Source organism: Haliotis asinina, chromosome 14, assembly GCF_037392515.1.
Source record: "Haliotis asinina isolate JCU_RB_2024 chromosome 14, JCU_Hal_asi_v2, whole genome shotgun sequence".
NCBI classification, from domain to species: Eukaryota; Metazoa; Mollusca; class Gastropoda; order Lepetellida; family Haliotidae; genus Haliotis; species Haliotis asinina.
In genome coordinates, this window is record NC_090293.1 from 47,225,220 (window position 1) to 47,248,067 (window position 22,848).

General features: G+C 42.4%; 1 protein-coding gene across 1 annotated transcript in view; it reads left to right on the top strand.

The window, feature by feature from the left end:
• The window catches only part of LOC137260848 (MAM and LDL-receptor class A domain-containing protein 2-like), a 109,993-nt gene that overhangs the window by 15,952 nt on the left and 71,193 nt on the right, over positions 1-22,848 (top strand). Inside the window, exons 23-51 of the mRNA XM_067798406.1 lie at positions 341-536; positions 763-909; positions 1,464-1,720; positions 2,671-2,761; positions 3,417-3,557; positions 3,789-4,039; positions 5,095-5,179; positions 6,276-6,419; positions 7,180-7,439; positions 8,006-8,099; positions 8,634-8,780; positions 9,069-9,416; positions 10,115-10,255; positions 10,924-11,180; positions 12,647-12,731; positions 12,970-13,053; positions 13,358-13,501; positions 14,106-14,377; positions 14,683-14,773; positions 15,132-15,556; positions 16,099-16,189; positions 16,563-16,771; positions 17,591-17,806; positions 18,188-18,215; positions 19,216-19,359; positions 20,646-20,905; positions 21,377-21,467; positions 21,825-21,962; positions 22,530-22,786. Coding sequence (XP_067654507.1) covers positions 341-536; positions 763-909; positions 1,464-1,720; positions 2,671-2,761; positions 3,417-3,557; positions 3,789-4,039; positions 5,095-5,179; positions 6,276-6,419; positions 7,180-7,439; positions 8,006-8,099; positions 8,634-8,780; positions 9,069-9,416; positions 10,115-10,255; positions 10,924-11,180; positions 12,647-12,731; positions 12,970-13,053; positions 13,358-13,501; positions 14,106-14,377; positions 14,683-14,773; positions 15,132-15,556; positions 16,099-16,189; positions 16,563-16,771; positions 17,591-17,806; positions 18,188-18,215; positions 19,216-19,359; positions 20,646-20,905; positions 21,377-21,467; positions 21,825-21,962; positions 22,530-22,786 — 5,094 coding nt within the window. The remainder of the gene's footprint in view (positions 1-340; positions 537-762; positions 910-1,463; positions 1,721-2,670; positions 2,762-3,416; positions 3,558-3,788; positions 4,040-5,094; positions 5,180-6,275; positions 6,420-7,179; positions 7,440-8,005; positions 8,100-8,633; positions 8,781-9,068; positions 9,417-10,114; positions 10,256-10,923; positions 11,181-12,646; positions 12,732-12,969; positions 13,054-13,357; positions 13,502-14,105; positions 14,378-14,682; positions 14,774-15,131; positions 15,557-16,098; positions 16,190-16,562; positions 16,772-17,590; positions 17,807-18,187; positions 18,216-19,215; positions 19,360-20,645; positions 20,906-21,376; positions 21,468-21,824; positions 21,963-22,529; positions 22,787-22,848) is intronic.

Genomic DNA, 22,848 nt, shown 5'->3' on the forward strand with positions numbered 1-22,848 from the left:
CAATCGCCTGGCAGATGTTTGTTAATGAAGTGTTTTCAACACGTGTACCATGTTTCGTCACAACATTCTCTCATTTTGTGAATCAGTTTGGTGAAGTACTGTGCTTTGCCGAATATGTGAGACCAAAGGTAATATGGAGGTTTCTGATGGCAATGAATTACTTTTAACATTGACATCCTGCAGATCACGGCTTCTTTTCCGCAGTTGGGGCCTGTTTCTTTGGATGACAGTTTTTTTTGTTTTTTTTCTTTCACAGAATATCTTAACGTGGTACAATTGTTATGTTATGTCATGTTAAAGTTCGTCAATGATTGAGCATGTTTGCTGTACTTCATTTCAGCATGGATCAACTTTGGGTAATCCAATATGGTCCAAAATGAAGTCCCAAGGCAACAAATGGATATTTGGACAAATTCAGATTGCAAAACAAACGTCATCAGTGAACATCGTGATCGAGGGTGTCCGAGGTCCTAGCTATGCCGGTGACATTGGTCTGGATGACATCAAGGTCATCTCGGGCACGTGTCCATCGCAAGGTCAGAACTTGACGACTCATTTTCACATACTGTTGTAACAGTTGGCAGTTAGATGAACGTCTCGCCATTTTGGTTTTGATTAAATGACACATGGCAAGGTTAAAGTCAGCATGACAAAAGTCTTGCCGAGAGTTCTCTAATATACCATATGTCATGGCCATGATGTCAAAGGTTCTTGTCTCGTCATTTCTAACGTCACCAACGATCCTTGTGTCTCCACTTTCAGACGGACTCAACTGCACGTTTGAGCCGGCAGATTTGTGTGGCTGGACGCAGGACAAAACAGACACATTTGACTGGTCACAGGCTGGTGGCAGAACAGGGTCATATGGTACAGGTCCAAGCAGCGATCACACACTCGGAACTATAACAGGTAAACAGAAATACAGGGCTAAGTCTGCAGACATGTTTAAAATGACATTCAAGAAAGTAGTGATCAATAAAGTAATAAAGCAATAAGTTAAGAACACCTCAGTGGATACAAGAAATACCTTCCAGTAACAAAGAATACGAAATTTCAACATTGGGGTCATTTCACACATCATCCAGTTATTTGTTTTGTCTTTGTTTTTGTTTGTTCTGTTTTCTTCCTACTTAACGCCGCATTAATCAATAATCTAGCTCTATGTAAATAAATCAGTCTGTACCAGACAATCCAGTGATCAAGAGTTTGAGCAGCGATCTGCGCATTTGGAATACGATGGCGTGTCAGTCAAGTCAATGAGTCTGACCACCCGACCAATGGGTCACCTCTTACTTTAGGCATGTATTGCCGAAAATCAATTCTAAGTCGGATGTACATAAGCTGATAGTATCCCGGGTAGTGCTAGTGAAATCTGACCGTGCCGTGAAGTTGGTGCATTAGACTACTTGTGATGTAAATAACATAGAACGACTTCCAGACATTATTTGTTTCGTCTTATTTAGGCAAGTACATGTACATCGAGACGAGTGCTCCACGGAAACAAGGCGATATCGCACGTCTTAGTAGTCCAGCGATCAACACACTGGCACCTCAGTGCCTGTCTTTCTACTACAACATGTACGGACACAACATCGGCATGCTCCAAATCTTTACCAGGACATCAGGCGTCCTGTCGACCCCAATCTGGTACAAGTCACTGAACCAGGGCAACTCCTGGATCCCTGGACAAGTCACAATAAGTGGTCTACAACCCTACCAGGTGGGAACATCGCTGTTTGAACGTGTAGTAGAAGCCTGGGGTCATCTCGATACGGGAGTTAGTGAATTCTAGGATACCCAGGGTATACTATTTGTCAAAGTGATCATTGCATCTTATGCTGCAAAATTATGGTGCCACAAGAATGGCGAGGCTACATTCCAGCGTCTACTAAAGAGTTTGCTCTTCGACCTGTAAGTCTCGCGAGACCATACTTCCGGCACTAAACCGGTTCACGGCTCCCTATGCGCACGCCAACTTATGCCAGATGGGAAATGCGTATATTTAAGTATCAGTTCTTGTTCCAAATTCGCGCCACCGCCAAGTTTGACTTTAATAGCTTGGACCAGGAGTACAACCATGCGTGGCTGTCACAGAAGTGGCTACTGTGGGGGTGGTTACATCGGAAATTTGTTATCAAAGCAAGGATTAGATAAGGACAAACTTTATGAATGAACAGCTTCTTTAATCAGGTGAAGCAATGTTCGATACAGCTTCTGGTATCGTTGACATACCTGCTTGACAACGAAACAGGAAGCTGTATCGAAACGTCCGTATCTGATTCACCAACGTCTAAACATGCCACTCAAAAATGTTTGCAAGGATTGTTCGGTTCCTGACAACTAGGTGACCTTTCGAAAAGGAATCAAACGTTGTTTCTCACCGGAAGTACTAAACAACGTAACCTTTTGGCAACTCGCTGTGGTTTTAAGCATATTGTCTTCATTGTAAAGAAAAGGACTGGGCACAAAGAATCCAGTTATCCATGACGTCCTCTCCCATTATATACTATAAATATATTTACATGAGAAACAGAGAAGATATACATGAGAGGTCTTGTCTTTGAGAATGTATCGTATTAGGACGAACAGATGAATCGTTTGACTGATGTAATGATGGACATGTTTGAAAACCCTCTTACGGGACCTTTATAGCTTAGCATTTGTTTGCAGGTTGTATTTGAAGGTGTGGTCGGGAATGGTTACCAAGGAGACATTGCTATCGACGACGTCAGTGTAGCAGTGGGCGCATGTCAGATGCCAGGTGGGGTATTATTACCTTGACGTGGCTTTGCTCTGGCCATGTGTTTGTGACATAGGTCACTAAGCTCTTCTTGAAAAGGACAGATGCATGGCCGATAGTTGTATTCACGTGTAGACAGTGCTTTTTTAAAATGCGGAAATATTTCGGAAAAAGTGTTCTATTTGGCGCTTTCAGGGACAACTCTTACCCGAACTTAACAAATGCGTATCTTTAATCGTCGACCACAAAACAAGGACAATTCTTTTTTCAACATTCTCTGTAGGAGGATCGTTGATTCAATCACGTAATGTCAGTAATAATCATATCTGGAAAGTACTCTTTTGATGGATTTAAAACTTTCTCGGGGGACTATTGGCTCATTACGTCCATGGGAGAAGCAGGTACAGTGTTTCATGTGATTGTCTAGAAACGCCATTGTCACCAGCTTTGTGTTGCAGACGGAGTCATGACTGTAGTTCTTTAAGATACCTGTTTTGTGAAATTATGTTTTGTCTCAGTTAGTCTCAACATTGCTTCTCTATGAATATACAAATAAATTCCGCCCAAAGATACGTCCAAAATGACATGATTGTAACTGGGACAATGGCAGCAGATTCATGCCTTGAGTATTGAATGAGACCAGAGCAATATGTCATGCTTCCTTGTCATTCTAAAGGGAACTGTGACTTTGAACTTGGGCTCTGTACTTGGCGAAATCTTCATGGTGTGGACCAGTTTGACTGGATCATCGGTCGCGGATCCACCTCAAGTGTATACACTGGACCAAGCTTCGACCACACAGTTGGAACATCTAGAGGTACGAATTCGTTAACTTCCATTAGTTTATTTTACCGATATGTTTCAGAAGCTAGAGTATTCCAGGTTGGTCCCCATGATCTCACCTTCGTCTTTTAACCAGTACCTCTTGTCTGTTCACACTATCTGTTTGTTCCTGGACTTTGTCCACGGTGCGTCTACCCCTTCCCCAATATCTTACCTTCATTTCCTGTCTCCTCCACTCACTATAACTCTCCTCTTCTTGTTCCAGGCCAATATATCTTCATTGAGTCTTCAGGTCGGAGTGCAGGTGACACAGCACTGCTGACGAGTCGCCTCTTCCAGCCGACGGACGGGATGTGTATGAGTTTCTGGTTCCACATGTACGGTGCCGACACTGGCACACTGAGCGTCAACCTCAAGGGTCCCAACACCACTACAACCATTTGGACACTGTCCGGTGATAGAGGAGATGTCTGGACACAGGGTCGGGTCAAGATCTACTACAAGAGCCCCTTTAATGTAAGTCGCAGAAGAAATTGTAAATACTCTGCCAGTGAAACATAAAGTATCGTCATTATGTGTTGTGTGCGTGCTTGTGTGTGTGCGTGTGTGGGCCCAGTATGTCCATGTTATTTATGGTGTTTTTAACTCCCTTCCTGTGAGGCGTATTTTTAATGTCTATTTCGCCCTGCAATATCACGACAGGGGACACCACACATGGGTTTCACTCATTGTTCTCATGTGGGGAATCGACCCCATGTCTTCTGCGTGACGAGTGAACGCATTAAACAACTGCCCCACCGCCACTGTACAAAAATACATCTAATTCGTGTTGGCAATTTCGAATAGTTAAGAATTTATCCCATTCCCCGTGTGAACAAGACAGACGGACAGTTTCAGATATATTACATTGTCCTTAATAGTGGTCATTTTCAGTAAGTGCTACTAAACCCTGGGAATAATGAATCGCCATTGCAATGGAGGAATTCACTGATAACCCAAAGGTTGCATACTGGATAAATTTGTTTCTTTCAACACCTGAAACTGTCACTGAAACGAACGTGATAATGCGTCATTTGCTTGGCATCATTTTTACTTTTGCACTGTGCCACATTGTCCAACCAGAAATTCCTGCCATACGCTGTTTTTGGTTTGTTGTTTTACAACGCACACATAAATATTCCAGCTATATGGCGACAGTCTGTAAATAATTGAGTCTGGACCAGCCAATACTGTTATCGACAGCATGAACATCAATCTTCACATTTGAGATAAAGTGACGTGTCAGCCAAGTTAGCAAGTCTTACCACCTGGTCTTTCTCCAAGCATTTATCACTGAAGGCCAATTCTACACTGGTCTCTTATTACGCGATGACTACTAACCGGGTGACATGCAACACCGTTAAAGCTTTTGACAAAAACTTATATTAAGTGACTGGAATTCAAGTCTTTTTGCTTCATTCGATACACATCTTAGATGAACACATAGAGAAGAGTATCTGTTTGCAAGACGCTAAAATTTAGATAAAATTGTATTAAAATCTTAATAAATTTATTTTATGTTTCAATTCCAGATGCTATTCCAAGCAGAACGGGGAAAGGGATATAGGGGCGACGTCGCCATCGACGACGTCGTATTCACAGATGCCTCTTGTGGAAGTAAGTCTTTACTGATCAGTCATTGCAATTCGGCGTAGCATTGCCTAAACTCGCTCCTATAAGCATTTACACCTGGAGTTAAAGGCACAATGTCACACATTTTCGATTGTATTTTGACCTGCATTTCATGTATTGGAGGCACTCACTTTAACTTCCTATTGGTGTAAGACTGGTTCTATCTTATCCCTTATCCCTTACCCCTTACGACCTGCCTGAAATTGATAATGGAACCTTCGAGGCGAACAGCTTCCAACCAGATACCACTTGCCATATCTGGAAGATAAACAATTGTTTACACTGAAAAAGTCGCACGCGGTGTTGTCGGTGTTTGCCAAACTTGTTTCAATCACATGATTGCGCTTTCGATATTCGTAAAGAGCGCTTCAAGGGACGTAACTCTATGGGGTTTGCTTGAAATAATGTTCAACCAGTAGACGGCCCGAGAGTCGATTTAGTGCAAAGCTGCATTAATTATTTCGAACCCTTTATGTAATACAGTTTTCTCTATACGTAATTTTCTTTTGGAATGCATTATATGGTAGCTTCCCTGAGGGTTAATAGTTAGAATTACAGAGCGATATGCATCAAATCTTGATAGAGACGTGTGGTGTGACATGGACAACGGTCAACCTCGATGGACTATCCGTGAAAAGTCGTTAATTGACATCAACACTGACAATGTGAAACTCGATGTTTGTTTTTTCACATTGGGAAGGATAACGTGAAATATTTTCCAGCTCTTCCATCTGATGCCAGCACTTTCGGTTCGATGCTGCTTCCGATGCCGACGTCGTCAACAGCGCCAACTACAACGCCAGGTGAGCGACGTCAACAACTGGTCGTGCATGACTTACATACTCATTTAAGATGTTTTTGTGAGATATTGTTGATTATGTTGTTTCATATGTCTTTGTTGTTTTGTTCATTTATGTGTGACAACGTAACGTAACATGACGTAACGTAACATAATATACAAGGAAAATGTCAGTAAATGTGACAAAAGACCAGTTGCGTTATAAGCATACTTATTTTTGTGCCATATTACAACAATCGATCACCACAAAGACGTAATCAATGATGTCACCATGCCTTACAGTTCCATCCCCCTATGACTGTGACTTTGAGACCGGATACTGCACGTGGACCCAGGCCACAGATGACCAGTTCAACTGGGCCAGAGCAACTGGTCCTCACTCTGCCATTGGAGCAGGAGCCCCAACTGACCACACGACAGGAAATGGTAACATGTGACTTTCTGGAAGCTCTTCTATAAACAGAATAGGTCTGCATACGTATGTGTCTTAAGACTGGATATATATATGTGTGTTTCCATATGTCACGAATGAGGGGCGGCGGGGTGGCCTAGTGATTAAAGCTTTCGCTCGTCACTGCGAAGATCGGGGTTCGATTCCCCATGTCAACATGGGTACAGTGTGTGAAGCCCAGTTTTGGTGTCCACCTTCCTGGCATTGCTGGAATTTTGCTAAAAAGCGGCATAAAACTAAACTCACTCATTGAAACGAACCAACTAGTGAACGAACTAAAGGACTCTAGGTAGACACAGTGGTAGAATTCACACCAAAAATCAGACATGACTGTGTGATGTGACACATCGGGGACAGGTTTGTCCAATTTTGCATTTTAGCTTAATGCGATGATGTAAACAAACATTGCAGCTGTATGGTCCTCTTTCCAGCAAAGAACATGTCACCTAAGCTAAGACTTTACCATGGAGGTAACGACCTCATCTGGGAAATATTTAAACATTTTCTTTAATAATGATCTTCTTAAACTTTCTTTAATATTGGTCTTCTTAAACTACATCCACTTTGGCCGACAAATCCAAGGTGAGATTTAAATTCAGTTCCAGGATTTCTACTCGCGTTGATGACTTCAGCTTTAGCTGAAAACGTATATGGCGTTATTTTGTCTAGTAACAAGTAACGCTGGCAATTGTTATGAATACTGTATGTACTTATCAACAATATTCTTTATTCTAGCAAGCGGATATTTCATCTACATCATAAATTCTTTTCCACGGACGCCCAACGACACTTGTCGTCTGCTCTCTGCCACTTTGTCCAGTACTTCCGGTTCGTGTTTCCGTTTTTGGTACTACATGTACGGCCCTCACGTCACCGGCCTCAGTGTCTACACCGTCGTCGGAGGTAAAAGAACAAAGATATGGACCAAATCTGGAACTCAGGGCAGCAGCTGGAAGCAGGCTCTCATTGACATCTCAAGTCCTCAAGCATTCCAGGTAGGATGCCGATAGTGATGTGGTTGATGATGTTGGTGGTATTGAAATGATATGGAAAATAAACTACAAGGGCCTGCAAGCACTGGAGTCTAAATGGATGTCCAGTTATCCTATGTATGAATTTGGCATCTCCAGTTCGCTTAGCTGCAGAAGCGTAGCCTAGTGATAAAGCTGTCGCTGGTCATGACGAAACCCTGGTTCGATTCCCACACGGGTACAGTGTGTTTCAAAACCAGTAACGTGATTTGGCTGGAATCTTTCTAAAAGCATGAAACAAGTCAATCTGTCAATTTAACCCTTAAGGGTACAAATATACAGACGCTGTCATTAACGGTCTATATTTTATATCTGGCACAGAGTCTGACAACAATGATTATTTTTCGGATTGTTTATTATTAATGGTACTGACTTCAGTGGTGACAAAGATGAATTTAATATGTTTACCAAAATTGTCCAACCTTTTACTGAATGGTGAATATTTGTATTGATGACCCGATGTGATTCTGTTTTATGATGGATTACACCTACCCACCTTGGGTTGATCACATAAGAACACCCTATTCCAGATTGCGGTTGAAGGGATGCGTGGTCTCTATTACCAGGGCGCCACCGCTGTCGACGACATCAACTTCTCCAACTTCCCATGTCCTTCATCAACCAGTAAGCTCTGTATCCATGATGTTGTTACTTCCTTATACCTCTACCAAAGCACCTTTGGAGCAGTGTTCGAAAAAGTTCCCAAATGTCTTTATCCAGTCCGACTACCTATGCCTGCAAGTTACTAGCTCACAAAATATTTCGCTAGTCCAAAATTTGAATGCAGAAACTGAGCAAATGATGACAAAAATGGATGAGAACAAGATATTGTAAGCATGACATGTGTTTCACCTTTGAGCTGCTAATATGAGTATTGTTTTCAGACCATACTGTTAATATAACCAACGCTTATTACAACGTAACAAGTCACAGCGAGTGACATCTTTACAAAATGAACCCATGAAAATTTACCATCCAGTCGGGCCAGTGACTGTGCAGGTTTACTGGCCCGACTGTTTTTTAGTAGCCACGGGCTATCGGGTCAGTGGCTATTTCGCATACTGCTTTGGAGGCACCACGTGTTCCTTTGCAGTTCCAGGTAAAGGCAATTGCTTGTCCAGTCTACACTATTTTTAAAGACAGTGTTTTCGTCTCCAGTTGCTGACTGTGACTTTGAGGATATGCACCTGTGCGGCTTCCACCAGACCAGGACAGGGGACAAGTTTGACTGGACGTGGACGACACAGAGGACGTCCAGCTACAACACTGGACCCAACGCTGACCACTCATACGGAACCAACAGAGGTGATTATGACGTATCTTCTATACACTGAACTTACCAACACAAATAACCCGCTCGGCCCAGTATTGCTCGCAGCAATTCGCTTTTAAGAGTTGAGCCCCTTTGTCGCGCAAGAATCCGATGAACTCCAGATTCGTGTAAATCTAGTCTGATAGCTTTTCATCGTGACCAATTCTCGAAGGTGTATTTTCTAATGCGTGTCAGGTTTCCATGAAAATACATTGTTTGTTTGCTTTCCTATTTTGTTCGTATTGTTTGTACCATATTTCCCATTGTACCTGTTTCAACAGGCCATTATCTGTACACGGAGGCTAGCGCTCCTCGTCGACCAGGCGACAACGCCTTACTTATAAGCCCTGTCCTCCCGCCGAGTCTCGGGGAGTGTCTTCAGTTCTTTTACCACATGTACGGTTCAACAATGGGCACTATGAATGTGTACAAACAGCCCGTAACTGGTCCAAGGATAAAGATCTGGAGCCAATCTGGTAACCAAGGCAACAAGTGGCAGATCGCTCAGCTGACCCTGACAAGCACCGCCAACTTCTCCCTTGTATTCGAAGGCGTCATTGGCAGCAGCTACTACAGCGACATGGCCATCGACGACGTTGGTATCAAGAACGGTCGTTGTGCCCTACCAGGTACGTAGACTCTGAAAGACTGTCATGGTTACATCAGTAACACCAAAGCAGGCCAGCTATTCTCGAAACGTTCGTAACCCAATGAACGTCTTAAGCCCATTCTTAAATCATAGACTACGATGAAAGTTAAGAATTCTTAGGGCTACGAACGTTTCGAGAATAAGGGCTCTGGTGTTGACAGAATGACATTCTGAAGCTTTTAGCAATATTCCGGCAGTATCACAGGCTATACCAAAAATGGTCTTCACACGTACTCATGTGGACATCAAATCCTTCGTCGACCTGGAGATGCGGGATATACGTACACGGGATAAATAGGGTTATTAGAAATGGGCTTTAGGCAATTTACCCACATGGAGAATCAAATGACGTGACAAGCGAACGCATTAAACATTGGGCCACGCTACCCTACGGTGAATGCGATCATGTTACTGTGGAAATAAGAGATAAACAACATAAACGAAAGTTACTTATCATGAATGTGTAAGTTTGATGTATGTAAGTACGAAGCATGTATAATGTTCTGTAAAAGGTGAAATGACGGAAGAACAAGTGAAATATAAGTATATTTGTTGTTAGTGAAAGTATATCGTGGTAGTTTTGATTCATATTGGAAAGAACCTAACCTTGGTAAGACACGCCGATCTCTTACACGGATAAGGTTTTTCGGAAACCGTTTGTAATATTACTCATTACAGGCGACTGCGACTTTGAAAACGGCTTCTGTTCCTGGACAAATATCAACTTTGGAGACAAGTTTGACTGGCTTCTTTTGAAAGGTCACACCACGAGTTCATATACGGGGCCGAGTTTTGATCACACAACAGGGACTGCCAATGGTAACAGTAATAAAATACTCGTGATTCCGAACGTTTTCACATGTTTGTCTGAGCGTTATGTATCCTTACTGGATGGGGTCTAAGTTGACCCGTCGTCTTTCAGAAGTCCGATTGCTTAACCTGATTGCGTGTAAGGGTGACATGGGCCCTCAGCTGATGATGAGCTCACAAGTCTGACCGAATTTGTCGGACTCCCTCTCTAATCCATTTATTCTATTGTGAAAATTATAGTAGTACTCAGTCACCTTACAGTTTCATGAAATTTCGAAGGAGCTCTTCAGTCTTTCACAATCTAATCAGCGAAATGGTAACGCTGAACAAATACGTCAACCATTTTCAAATATATTCTTTCTGATTTGAATACATACGTCTTGAATATATTTTGTTGTTTTTATTTATTTCAGTTAATTATACATGTGATCACAGTGTATTGACTCGTCGAAGTCATTCAAATTGTTATACATACCAGTGGACTAAACCTGGTGCATTTAATATTTCGGCAATGTTTACACATTGTGTGAAAGCAATTCATTTCTCACTCAAACTGACATGATGTCACGAATGGTTATCAAGAATGGAAAACAAGGCACTTATTACAAACGATTAGTGGAAATGTGACATTGTCGTACAAAGTAACTGGGGATTTTTTAAAAATTGTTTTATTTTAGGTCAGTACGCATACATCGAAGCCTCCAGCCCTCGTCGTCCAGGTGATAACGCCCTTCTACAGAGTCAGGTCTTTCCCCCGACTTCACTCCGGTGCTTCAGGTTCTGGTACCACATGCTGGGCAGTGGAATTGGTACACTGAATGTTTATAAGGTGTTAGGAAACGGCAAGGTGTTGATATGGTCTCTCAGCGGAAACCAACAAGATTTTTGGCACTTTGGACAGATCCCAATCAGAAGCAGTGCTGCATATTACCAGGTATACATAAAATTAGAGCTCTGAGTGAGTGAATGAGTGAGTGGGATTTCAGCAATATCAGTATATGGTTCTTCATCAGGGGAGTGACCCGTGAAGATCCGGGCTAGAATTGATCTTCAGCAACCCATGACTGCTCCCCGTGAAGATCTGGGTTAGAATTGATCTTAAGTCACCCATGCTTGATCGGGTGGTCAGACTCGCTGACTTGTTTGACACGTGATCGATTCCCAGTTGGGTAGATCGATGCTCCTGCGGTTAAACACTGGATTGTGTGGTCCAAACTCAATTATGTAAGACTGCTGCTGTAATATTGCTGATTGCGGTGTAAAAACTAATCCCACTCACTCACTCATTCACTCCTTACGGCGATCAATATAACTAATTTGGTCACCCCGAGGTAACAAATATGTGTCGAGGTGAGGTGAAAGAATGGTTTACCGTCGACACAACGTGCATGCATGTGTTTGTGTACCTGCTTGTACTAGCCCAGACTTCAGCCGGTTTTATAGCGCTAGCGCACTGAGATAGGAGGCCGCTGTTGAGCATGAACACCCTACTCAGGCACATTATACTGACTCCGAGCCGACCAGTCCTTCTTGTATCCACTGCCGACAGAGACCAACAAGTACCATATTTAACGTCTTTTAGTATGACGTGGTCGGGGATCGAACCCGCGACCTTCCGGTCTCATGGCGGACGTTTTAGCCATTATGCAACCAAGAGTAAATTGTGACATCGCGCTACCAAGGGTTCTATCTTTTAGAACCTGATCGCCTGTTAGAACACCCATTTCTTGTGCACTGGGATCTTGTCTCTTGTGCACAATGTTTATGTGCATTCGTGTATCGTCCTTGGGCACCTGTAGTCAATACAACACAGCAGGTTGTGTACAGCATCATGCACGTAAAAGTCAATTTCTGGTTTTACTCAGCTGCGTGAGGATCTGGGTCAGGGTTGATCTTCAGTAACTCATGCCTGTCTCCCAGTGAGGAATCAGGCAGGAAGCGATCTTCAGTAACCCATGCCTGTTTTCCCGTGAAGATCTGTGTTGAAATTGATATTCATCTTCATTGATCTGAGGAATCGGGGTACAACTTATGTTCAGTAACCCATGCCTGCTTCCCCGTGAAGATCTGGCTAACTCTTGCCTGTCCCCCAGTGGGGATCCCGGATACAATTGGTCTCCAGTAACCCTTGTTTGTCGTGAGACGCGACTAGCGCCATCGTGCAGTCAAACTCGCCGACTTGGTTCACACATGTCATCGTGTCCAAATTGTGTAGATCAATCCTCATGATGCCAATCACTGGATCGTCTGGTTCAGATTCATTTTTTACAGAAAAATTGAAGAGGCTGGCGTTGAAGAACAAACAAATAACAAACAAACAAACCGAGATCACTTTTTACTGTAACTCGTTGAAGTCTTGTCTATCTCAGTCGTCTGAGTTTTCTTTCCTTTGCGTTGCAGATTCATATCGAAGGCATTGTTGGGAACACCTACACGGGCGATATTGCTATTGATGACATCACTTTCACAAACAACTACTGTGGTCGTAAGTCTCCACTGTCATCAGGAGAACTTTGGAAAACGATGCTCCGTCAGCATCATACTGATCAACTTACGGATGGAATTATATAATTCACAAGATGATTTAAACGATGTAATTGATCTCGCTGAAATTTAAAGAGAACAGTCTGACATGATACATGATGACTACAATTGCCAATAATGTTCATAATGGTACAATGAGATCTCTATTGGTAATCTGTGCAACATCTCACCTGTTGCAGTTCAACCTGCTGCAGCCAACCCCAGTTTGCAGACGACATCATCCACAGTGCCACCGAGTCCCACAACACACTTCTCAACACCAAGTACGTTAAAGCCTAACCTGCAATTAGCTGAGTTGTTCATGCAGAGTTACGCCCCTTGCTAATGGGATCCGGTGTTCCAAGTTTATAACCACTGGTCTGTCTACAGGATTAAAACCCATAGACAACTGGGATTTAACTGAAATAGTTTAAAGTGTTTTTATACCAAACATTTTTTTGTGGAAGAATGGTGAATGAGAGTCATCGAAAGAAATTAATCAAGATATATCAGCTCATGATGTGTCACATGTTCCTATTCCATCCACAAGTATAGGTTGAAACTATAAGATAGTACGTCCTATTGCAGCGCCCACCCAGTACGACTGTGACTTTGAATCAGGCACATGTATGTGGAAGCAGTCCTCGGCTGATGACTTCGACTGGACCAGATCCCAGGGTCCAACAGGAACATACGAAACTGGACCAACCAACGACCACACCAAAGGCACTGGTAGGTCCTTGACCAATTGTACTATGTGTTTAATTACATGTGTATTTGGATTCCTCTTGGATGATATTTGCTATCATTTTAATAATTATATATTTACTCGTTAATTGTTGAGGGCCAGGCCATTTACAGAACCCTAGAGGAGTCGTACCTGGATGTGGGTGGGTTTTGTTTTGTTTGCGTATGCATGCATGCATGTGTGTGTGTGTATGCATATATATATATATATATATATACACTTCTACAATCTTCACATGTTTTGTGCCGACTCTTTTTTTGTAAGCATCAAACAGTTCACATGGTTTCCCAAAAGCAGTGCATATCTCTGACATTGGAGTACCATGTTATTTCTCATATGTTCTACAGGAATATATAGTTTCTTGGGGTGTCTGTTCATCATTTATGCTTCACATTTGTGTTATGTTGATTAAAGAAACTCTTCTACAGAGACAATTACAACTTGATGTGTAAGTTCATATAAAATGTTACGACAAAGTATATTTGAAATATATTATACGTGGGTCATTGGCCTTTTGACTGATTGATTGATTGGTTGGTTGGTTGGTTGGTTCAAAAGAATATAATCTGAAAATAATTTCTGGCTCAGGTCAAGGATGGTATATGTTTATCGAAACATCAAGTCCAAGGATGCCCAACGACACTGCCCTTCTTGTCAGTCCGGTGATCCAGGACGGTGCTACCAGATGTGTCAGCTTCTGGTTCAGCATGTATGGCCCGGATGTGAACACGCTGAACGTGTACATGAAGCCCTCAACGGGAGGCTCGGGGAAGGGAACGCTCATCTGGACTCGGCATGGAACTCAGGGCAACCAATGGAACCATGCTGACGTCACCGTCGTGCCGAGCGGAAGCTACCAGGTAATCCTCTGTTTTAGATGATGCAAAGTTGTGTCTCTCTCGAGAGGAAAAGTTTTTCTACCTATGAAACGTTCATTCCTAGGATGGCTTATTTCAGGTATTTCCCTCGATGGTATCTTTGTAAGCTGAACGAAACATGTAAGAACTGAATCCTTTGCTTTCTATTTTCTATGAAATCGTGTGTTCGTGTTACAGAAATCTTCTATAATGTTCTTGATAGCTAACATGTTCATACAAGGAGTAAATAGTGTAAATGACCATAGATTTTCATGGTTTGTGTCATACTTGTGAACATATGTGTATAGATACTGTTCGAGGGTGTCAGAGGATTAAGTTTCCAAGGCGACATCGCCATCGATGACATCAGGATGGCTTCAGGAGCATGCCATTCAATAGGTAATTCAAGAACGTCATGATCGTTAACTGTCCTGTAAAAGCTGGAGCTTAATAACTACTTGTTTAAAATGAAGTTCCTCAGGTGGAACGTACAAAGAAACATACTTACGTCAAGAAAATCTGCACTAAAAGACCTATAATCGCCAGTCGTTAAGGTCCACGAGTTGTTACTTATATACTTATAAATGCTGTAGATAATTATATTCCCGTTTTAAAGTGGGTTCCCGATGTTGCACGGTTTCTTATGTTTGTTCACGAGTTTGCTGATTTAAATAGGTCAACCAAAATACATCACCAATGGGATGTAACAGGAGACGTCGTACCTTTTGACCACTCATTGCTATTCACCATTTAACAGCCTCAAACCACTTCTGCAACTTTGAATCAGCGTCCATCTGTGGTTACACTCAGGACAAAACGGACGTGTTCGACTGGACATGGCAGCATGGGTCCACCTCCAGCTACGGGACAGGACCCAGTACAGACCACACGACAGGCACGTACAATGGGCACTATGTCTACATCGAAACCTCGGCACCGCGACGTCCCAACGACACAGCACGTCTTATCAGTCCTACCTACACGTCTACCAACGGCCAGCCACGCTGCTTGCAGTTCTTCTACCATATGTACGGAAGTGATGTCGCCACCTTAAACGTGTACAGTATCCTAGAGAACAGCCCGACCAACAACTTAACTACCCCTTCGTGGACCAGATCGTATAATCAGGGAAACAGATGGTTGAAGGCAATAGTTCCTGTATACACGCCAGGAAATTTCAAGGTAAATGTGAAAGATTTCATGACTGGTCCACAAATATAAATATCTATCAAATCAAATTACGATTTCACACTGGCTTCTACTGCATTTGAGTTCGAACCTCGGTTTAATTTTATACTAAGCCGGTGGACGGGCTCTGATTTTGGTTCATTGGCGTTTAACGCCACAATGAGCAATATGTTAGCTATTTGGGGGCGATCTGTAAATAATCGAGTCCGGACAAGATAATCTAGTGATCAACATCATACGCATCGATCTACGTAATTGGCATGTGTCCATAAAGTGAGCATTACCGCCCGATCCTGTTAGTCTCCTCCTTACGAGGTTGTTGCTGAAGACCAATTCTATCCCGGATCTTCACGGTTCTGACGGATGTGGAGCGTGTGGTGTTTAATCTGGTTCATCGGACCAAGCTGTTCACGTTCATGACGTTGACCGTTGGATCCAGACTCTGTTATGTACCGTAGAATAGTGGTGCATTGATAAGTACAGACACTGCAAACAAAAAAAGTTTTTGTTTGAATTATTCTTTTCATCACTTTTAGATCGTCTTTGAAGGGGTTGTTGGTACCAGTTACCATGGTGACATTGCCCTAGACGACATCATAGTCGGTCTACAACCATGTCCTAAGTCAGGTAGGCTAAAGTCATAGAGTATGTGTATTCATTCCATATAAGATTGTAAGGATCTTTCCTTAAAATGAAATTTGTGCACGTCATTGAAGCAAGTCAACATTTTTGCACGTATTATGCACGGTGGGGTTTAAGACGATTGCCCCTGCATTATAAACTATATGGTTTATTAAAAGAAACTGCAGGCCCACACAAGAAGTGCAGGTACGAGATCCAGATACTGCAATTTTTGGTCTGGTAGCTCCAGATCAGATCTCATGGAATGAAAGAAATTGTCAGATTCTACGAACTGCCTCGGGTTTTTCCCCCCTTAGTCATTTCGGTGAAATATTGTGAACTGAATATAGTTAAGCGCAAGGTTTACTCATTCATTCAGGATTCTGCGACTTCGAACAAGACACATGCACTTGGTCCAACACTCGCTATAACGACAACTTCGACTGGATGAGGTCGAAGGGTAGGACGTCCAGCACGATGACCGGTCCTAGCGTGGATCACACCCTCAACACTGGAGCTGGTTACTACATGTTCATGGAAGCTAGTGCACCAAGAGTTCCAGGAGATACGGCGCGTCTCGTCAGCCAGGTGAGGCACTGAAGCACACACAAAATATTATTCACAAAGTTCTTCTTGAGGTAATTTTTCAGCACGGCGGATTATGTCTGTGTACTGACTGTTCGATGTTCATGATGGAGAGCTTAAACGAGGAGGAATTCCTTATTAAGTCACGGCAAAAATCATGCAGTATTACTCAGATAAGTGTCCTCTGAATGAATGATGTTCCGTTTTTATGCAAATTTTGTGAATGACGGATGGTAGAGTGTCCTGTCATGTTAAACTTTTACGAACACCCGTAGTAGTTTTCAATAATCTATTCATGTAGTATTTAGAACTATTTCAGCTGTACTCCAAATGAATTTATTTCTGGGGATAGCCAAGACTAAGTATTCTTTTTCTTTGACATTCTCCCGTATTTATCTCTACCCCGTCTCCCTGAATAAGCAAGATTGGTCCCACGGTTTTAACATAACAGGTGTTGAAAGACTATTTCTCCCACTATGTCATACATCGTAAAGACACAATCAATTCGAGGGTTGTTGTTGAATGAATTCAAGTGGTCTTTCGTGTCCCTTTCTATACGTCAAAAAGCAATGCTGAAAATCTTCCTTGTTGGATCTGATTACTGTACTTTTATTGCAAAGACTAATATATTTTACATACCTTAGTCTGCAGGTTAAGCAGTTGGATAAACATGATATTAGGCTTTCCGCTGAAAGGAAATGAGCTCTTAATGACATTGGACATAAGCATCAATGTCATCAAGTCGTTTGTTGGCCAAAGGTTTCATTAACGTGAGTCTTATGTAGGCCTAAGTCTCATGTAGGACTGCTTCCTCAATTGTAGACCTACCCCCCGGTCACCGGCGGAGCGTGTATGCAGTTTTGGTACCACATGTACGGTTCGGACATCGGCACTCTCAGAGTCAAAGTGCTGGTCAACAGCAGCTACGATTCTACAAGCACTGAGGCGACGTTGTGGGAGGTGAGCGGCGACTCCGGCGACCAGTGGAACAACGGCCAAGTGAACATCTCCAAGATCTACAGCAGTAAACCCTATCAGGTAGATATCACCGTCTCCGTATCAGGAACACCAATAACGATCCATAGTTTGTTAATGAATGGGTGTGGATACATGGTTTGTTAAAGAATGGGCAAGGATCCAGGCTTTGTTAAAGAATGGGCAAGGATCGATATCCAGGCTTTGCTAAAGAATGGGCAAGAATCCTGACCTTGTGAGGGGAATGGCAAGGGTCCTTGGTTTGTTAAATATTGGGCAAGGATCCAGGTTTTGTTAAAGAATTGGCAAGGATTCAGACATTGTTAAAGAATGGGCAAGGATCCAAGCTTAATTATTAATGGGCAGACTCGTGACAATATTAGAATATGGACAAGGAGCAGGACTTCATTAAAGAAACTTCACATTTTGAGCTTTCAATTTAAGCTGTCCGAAATGCGATGGGTGGATGAAGGTAGGCAGGTAGGTAGGTGTTTGGAGGAGCATAAAGTAGTGGCAGCTTATCACAGCGGGTGGGAGTAAATCTACCCAGACAATAATGACTGCAAAGGGTCAAGACTGCGTCAGTATATTATTGACGCAAAATTTACATTCTGCAAGCAGGACCTACAGGTAATTGGCTACATGTTTAACTGTATAAATAGACAGTTCCATTCCAATCCATTAGACCTTCCAAACAACTGATATATTCAATAATCCATATAATCCATATAATCCATATTCAATATTCCATATTCCTGGTCAAAATCATCAACGTTTTGTGGTATTTCATCTAGATTGTCATCGAGGGAGTGAGGGGAAAAGGTTACCATGGTGATATTGGCTTAGATGACATCGATGTTACCAATACACCATGCCAGACAGTGCCGAGCTATGCTCAACCATCAGGCCAAGGCGTGATCTCGTGTACGTTTTTCTTATTCAATTTTAACCAACTCAGCTTCTTTTTCCGCATAATGACGTTTACGCGAACAGGTGCCGGACATTCTTAGTGATCAGAAAAACGTTGTTAAATGAAAAGCATTGCAATATTATTAAACGTGATGAAAGTAGAGTAGAAGAAGAGCACTTTTTCATAATGGGGGTTGCGGGCAGACAACTGCAGTGGATGCGGATGAGACGTTGCGGTGTAGCAAATGATGACGCAGTAAAGAAGTTGTGTATCCGCAACAAGTGCTCCTCTTCGTCATACCAGCCTCGTCATACCAGCTTCGTCATACTAGCCTCGTCATACAGCCTCGTCATACCAGCTTCGTCATACTAGCCTCGTCATACAGCTTCGTCATAAAGTCTCGTCATACTAGCCTCACCATACCAGCTTCGCCATACTAGCCTCGTCATACCAGCCTCTAAGTGCCACTTTTCCAAACTGATAAAGTTAACATAGTGTTATTATAAACATGTTTTCCTTGCGATGATTAATATTATCCGATAATACCCAGCATCTGTTTTAGTCTCAGGCAATGCGATGTGCGGCTTCGACTTAAACAGCACCTGCCACTGGACACAGAGTCTCACGGACGACTTCAACTGGACTCTCAACTCAGGACAGACTCCATCTGCAGGCACTGGTCCAATCAGCGACCACTCCGGAACAGGTAAGACTTTTTTTAACTGAGCTGGGAAAAGTTTGAGGCTAGCCATAGCTACCTATTGATCCTAAGATGAAATAAAATGTTGAACTGAAGTTTATACGCACAAGAATTCAGTGTGAAACCAAATAGATGGTATCAATTAGAAACTGTATCTTAAGAGAAATTAAATTGTTTACAACTCACAACAAGGAACGACAATGGAAGACAAAGGACCAGTACAAGTAGTCACAATGAATAAGAGTGCCTTACAACATTTTGTACACGTTTCTGGTGCATGTGTGCAGTCTATGATACCCAGCCACAATCACGTCGCTCAGTAGCATCTCTCTCAAAAGTCTCTGGTTCTAGTCGAAATTAGCCCCAGTTTACCTGTATGTTTGGATATCATTACAATTGATGGTTTTGCCTGTGTGAAAACAAAGTTAAAAGCACTACATCATATCACACTTCTCTAAAAATAAATAACGCATTTCTCTAGATAAGGTTATCGGCCATCAGGGAAGCTACCAAATAATTTACTCCATAAATAATATGTATTTAGATTTCAGTATAAAGTTAAAATGTTCGAATTTCTGCAACGTTACATTAAATTTATTCTCCGTCTCTCTACTGGCCCAACATTAATCCAGGAGAACTCCATAGTGGCTTATCCCTTTACGAATATCCTACGCACCCCGTATGATTGAAAACATTTCGGCAAACACCCAACAATTTTCCTTGTACGGAACAATTGTTTACATTCCATGTATGACAAGTGTTCTCTGTTTGGAAACTGTTCGCCTCGAAGTTCCAATCATCACTATAGAACAAGTCGTAAAGGATAAAAAAAATTGTATTGCATCTATAGGAACCTCAACGGACTGTATATGCAGAGGTATCTTTAATACAGGCCGAAATATTATCTGAAATATGTGACATTTTTCGTTCGCGTGTGCTCTTTGTAAGAAGACAGACACCGCTTTAAGCAATTGCCATTAATGATGTGCTTTGGGCGGCATCTGATCACAAGCGTAAAAAGGTCACCGTTGGAATCAGACTTTGTCTATTAACTATATGCCAGGTGAAGATATTCAATGTTTAGGCTTTCAGTACCACAGCTTGTTGAAAGAATTGCAGAATCCACATGACCAAGTTTGCAGACGTTTCTTGATGCATGTCATCGTGTACCAATTGCGAAGGTCGATGCTCATTTTGTCAGTCACTGGTTTGTGTCTTCCAGATTTGATGGTCTCCAATTTTAGTATTGCGACGTTACGTTCAACTAATTGAACATACGTTCATATCGGCAGGGTCCTACCTTTATTTGGAGTCTTCGTACCCACGGAAGACAGGCGACAAGGCTGTGCTCGTGTCCCCAGTGTTTCCCCCTACCGGCACCACCTACTACTGCTTCAACTTCTGGTACCACATGTATGGTCCGAACATCGGTGACCTCCGCCTCCGCGTCAACGTCGGTGGTCAGCAGGTGCTGAAGTGGTCGAAGTCCGGCACCCAAGGAAACAGATGGCAACAGGGTCAATTTAACGTTAAGAGCACAACCAATTTCCAGGTATCCCTAGTGTGTGTGTGTGTGTGTGTGTGTGTGTGTGTGTGTGTGTGTGTGTTTATTTTAGTTTGTGTATAACTCGCCGTGCCTCACCTCACACTTTAATCACAAGCACAATGCACCATAGATTTAAGATTTTAAAAACGTACCCTTTTAAGCCGACAATGCCATGTGATGTGTTGGATAGGAATATTCTTAGAGAAATCCATATCTGGTGTCCCAGCTATTGCTGGTTTATTGCCACGAGCGAAAAACCAAACTCACACCCTCTTAAACGATTCACTTGAGGTTTATTATAATGACCGATTATTTTTTTTATAGTGATTCGCCGTGCTCCTGAAACATGGGACGGATCAAATTAAGATAGCACCGGTACCTATTATAGAATGTTTTCTGGATATTGGCAGAGAGATGATAATGTATGTATTCGCAAATTTTTGTTACTGGGTGGTGACAATCTGTTTCTTCCTTCAGATCTTCATTGAAGGAACCGTGGCGAATGGCGTCTTTGGTGACATCGCCATTGACGACCTTAGCATGGATGCCAACGTCTGTCCTGGGACAAGTAAGGATGAATGTGAATCTCATAGCAAGCCATTTCGAAACGTGAAGCAAAATCGACTTTCAGACTTTCTCAGCGCTATAACAGTCTTAAGTGCCATACATTAACATTAAGTTACGACTATCTTAGCCCAAAGAGAGCTTCGAAAATTTACACCCTGGAGTACAAAGATTAGCTTATGTGCATGCTTCCGTTAACGGAAGTTTTTTATTGATGTAAGTTTTAATACATACGTACTTTTGTCGAGGGTTTAGAACATGAAGGTTATGTAAGTATTTGGGGCGAGATTTGAACGTTTGTTAGAGATGATCAGTTTTTGTTGACGGCTCCCTTAGATGAAGCTCTATGTTTGTACTACAGAAACATGCAACTTTGAGATCAACACCTGCGGCTACACACAAGACAAGACGGACAACTTTGATTGGCTGAGACATTCACAAGGAACATCGAGTGTTGCGACAGGCCCCAGTCAGGATCACACAGAAGGAACTGCTAGTGGTAGGACTATGCTGATATTGAGATATGGAGACTGTAAATAGACCTGGAAGCCGTTGTACCAAGTGATCTTTGCTGACAGTAACTCACTACAACAGCAAACAGAACAATATTAAAAACTCAAATTTTGTGTGAACTAAACTTTTTGGGGATATTGTCGGGGGGATGATTTCATTATATAATACAACTGTTTGCATCCAGGATGGGATTAAAAGGGAATAACGGTTGTTTTAGGTACTTGTACTTATGAACTTGAGCTAGGCTGGCCCATACAATGACGATCAGTTTGTCAAATGTACCTCTTTACGTTTTGCTATATTTCAGTATACGTTTGTAGCATAATCCCAAACCATATCTAATCAAGACGATCGACACTTTATGAGTTGGCGCTGTGGCTTTAGCCTAATAGTTCAAGCGTTCTCTCGTCACAATCACGACGTAGACCTGGTTTGATTTTCCACATGGGTACAATGTCTTCTTGCCTTTTTGTGTCCTCTGCCTTGATATCGTTGGAGTATTCCTACAGGTGGCGTAAAAATGGACTTAGTCTTGAAATGGAATATTTTGCAGGCTACTACATGTATATTGAGGCGTCAGCACCACGTTTACCTAACGACAAGGCCAGACTGATCTCCCCTGCCTACCAACAGACATCTGCAGAGTGTCTACAGTTCTACTACCACATGCACGGCTCCACCATGGGCAGCCTCAACGTCTACATCATGGTGAACGGCAACAGGGGCAGCCCAGTGTGGACACGGACTGGTGAACAAGGAAACAAATGGATTCTTGGACAAGTGACAATCAAGACGTCCTCTACATATCAGGTAAACAAAGTGTTTTGTGACCGGGATCACATGTTTGGTCGGGTGATCACTGATTCGGCCGT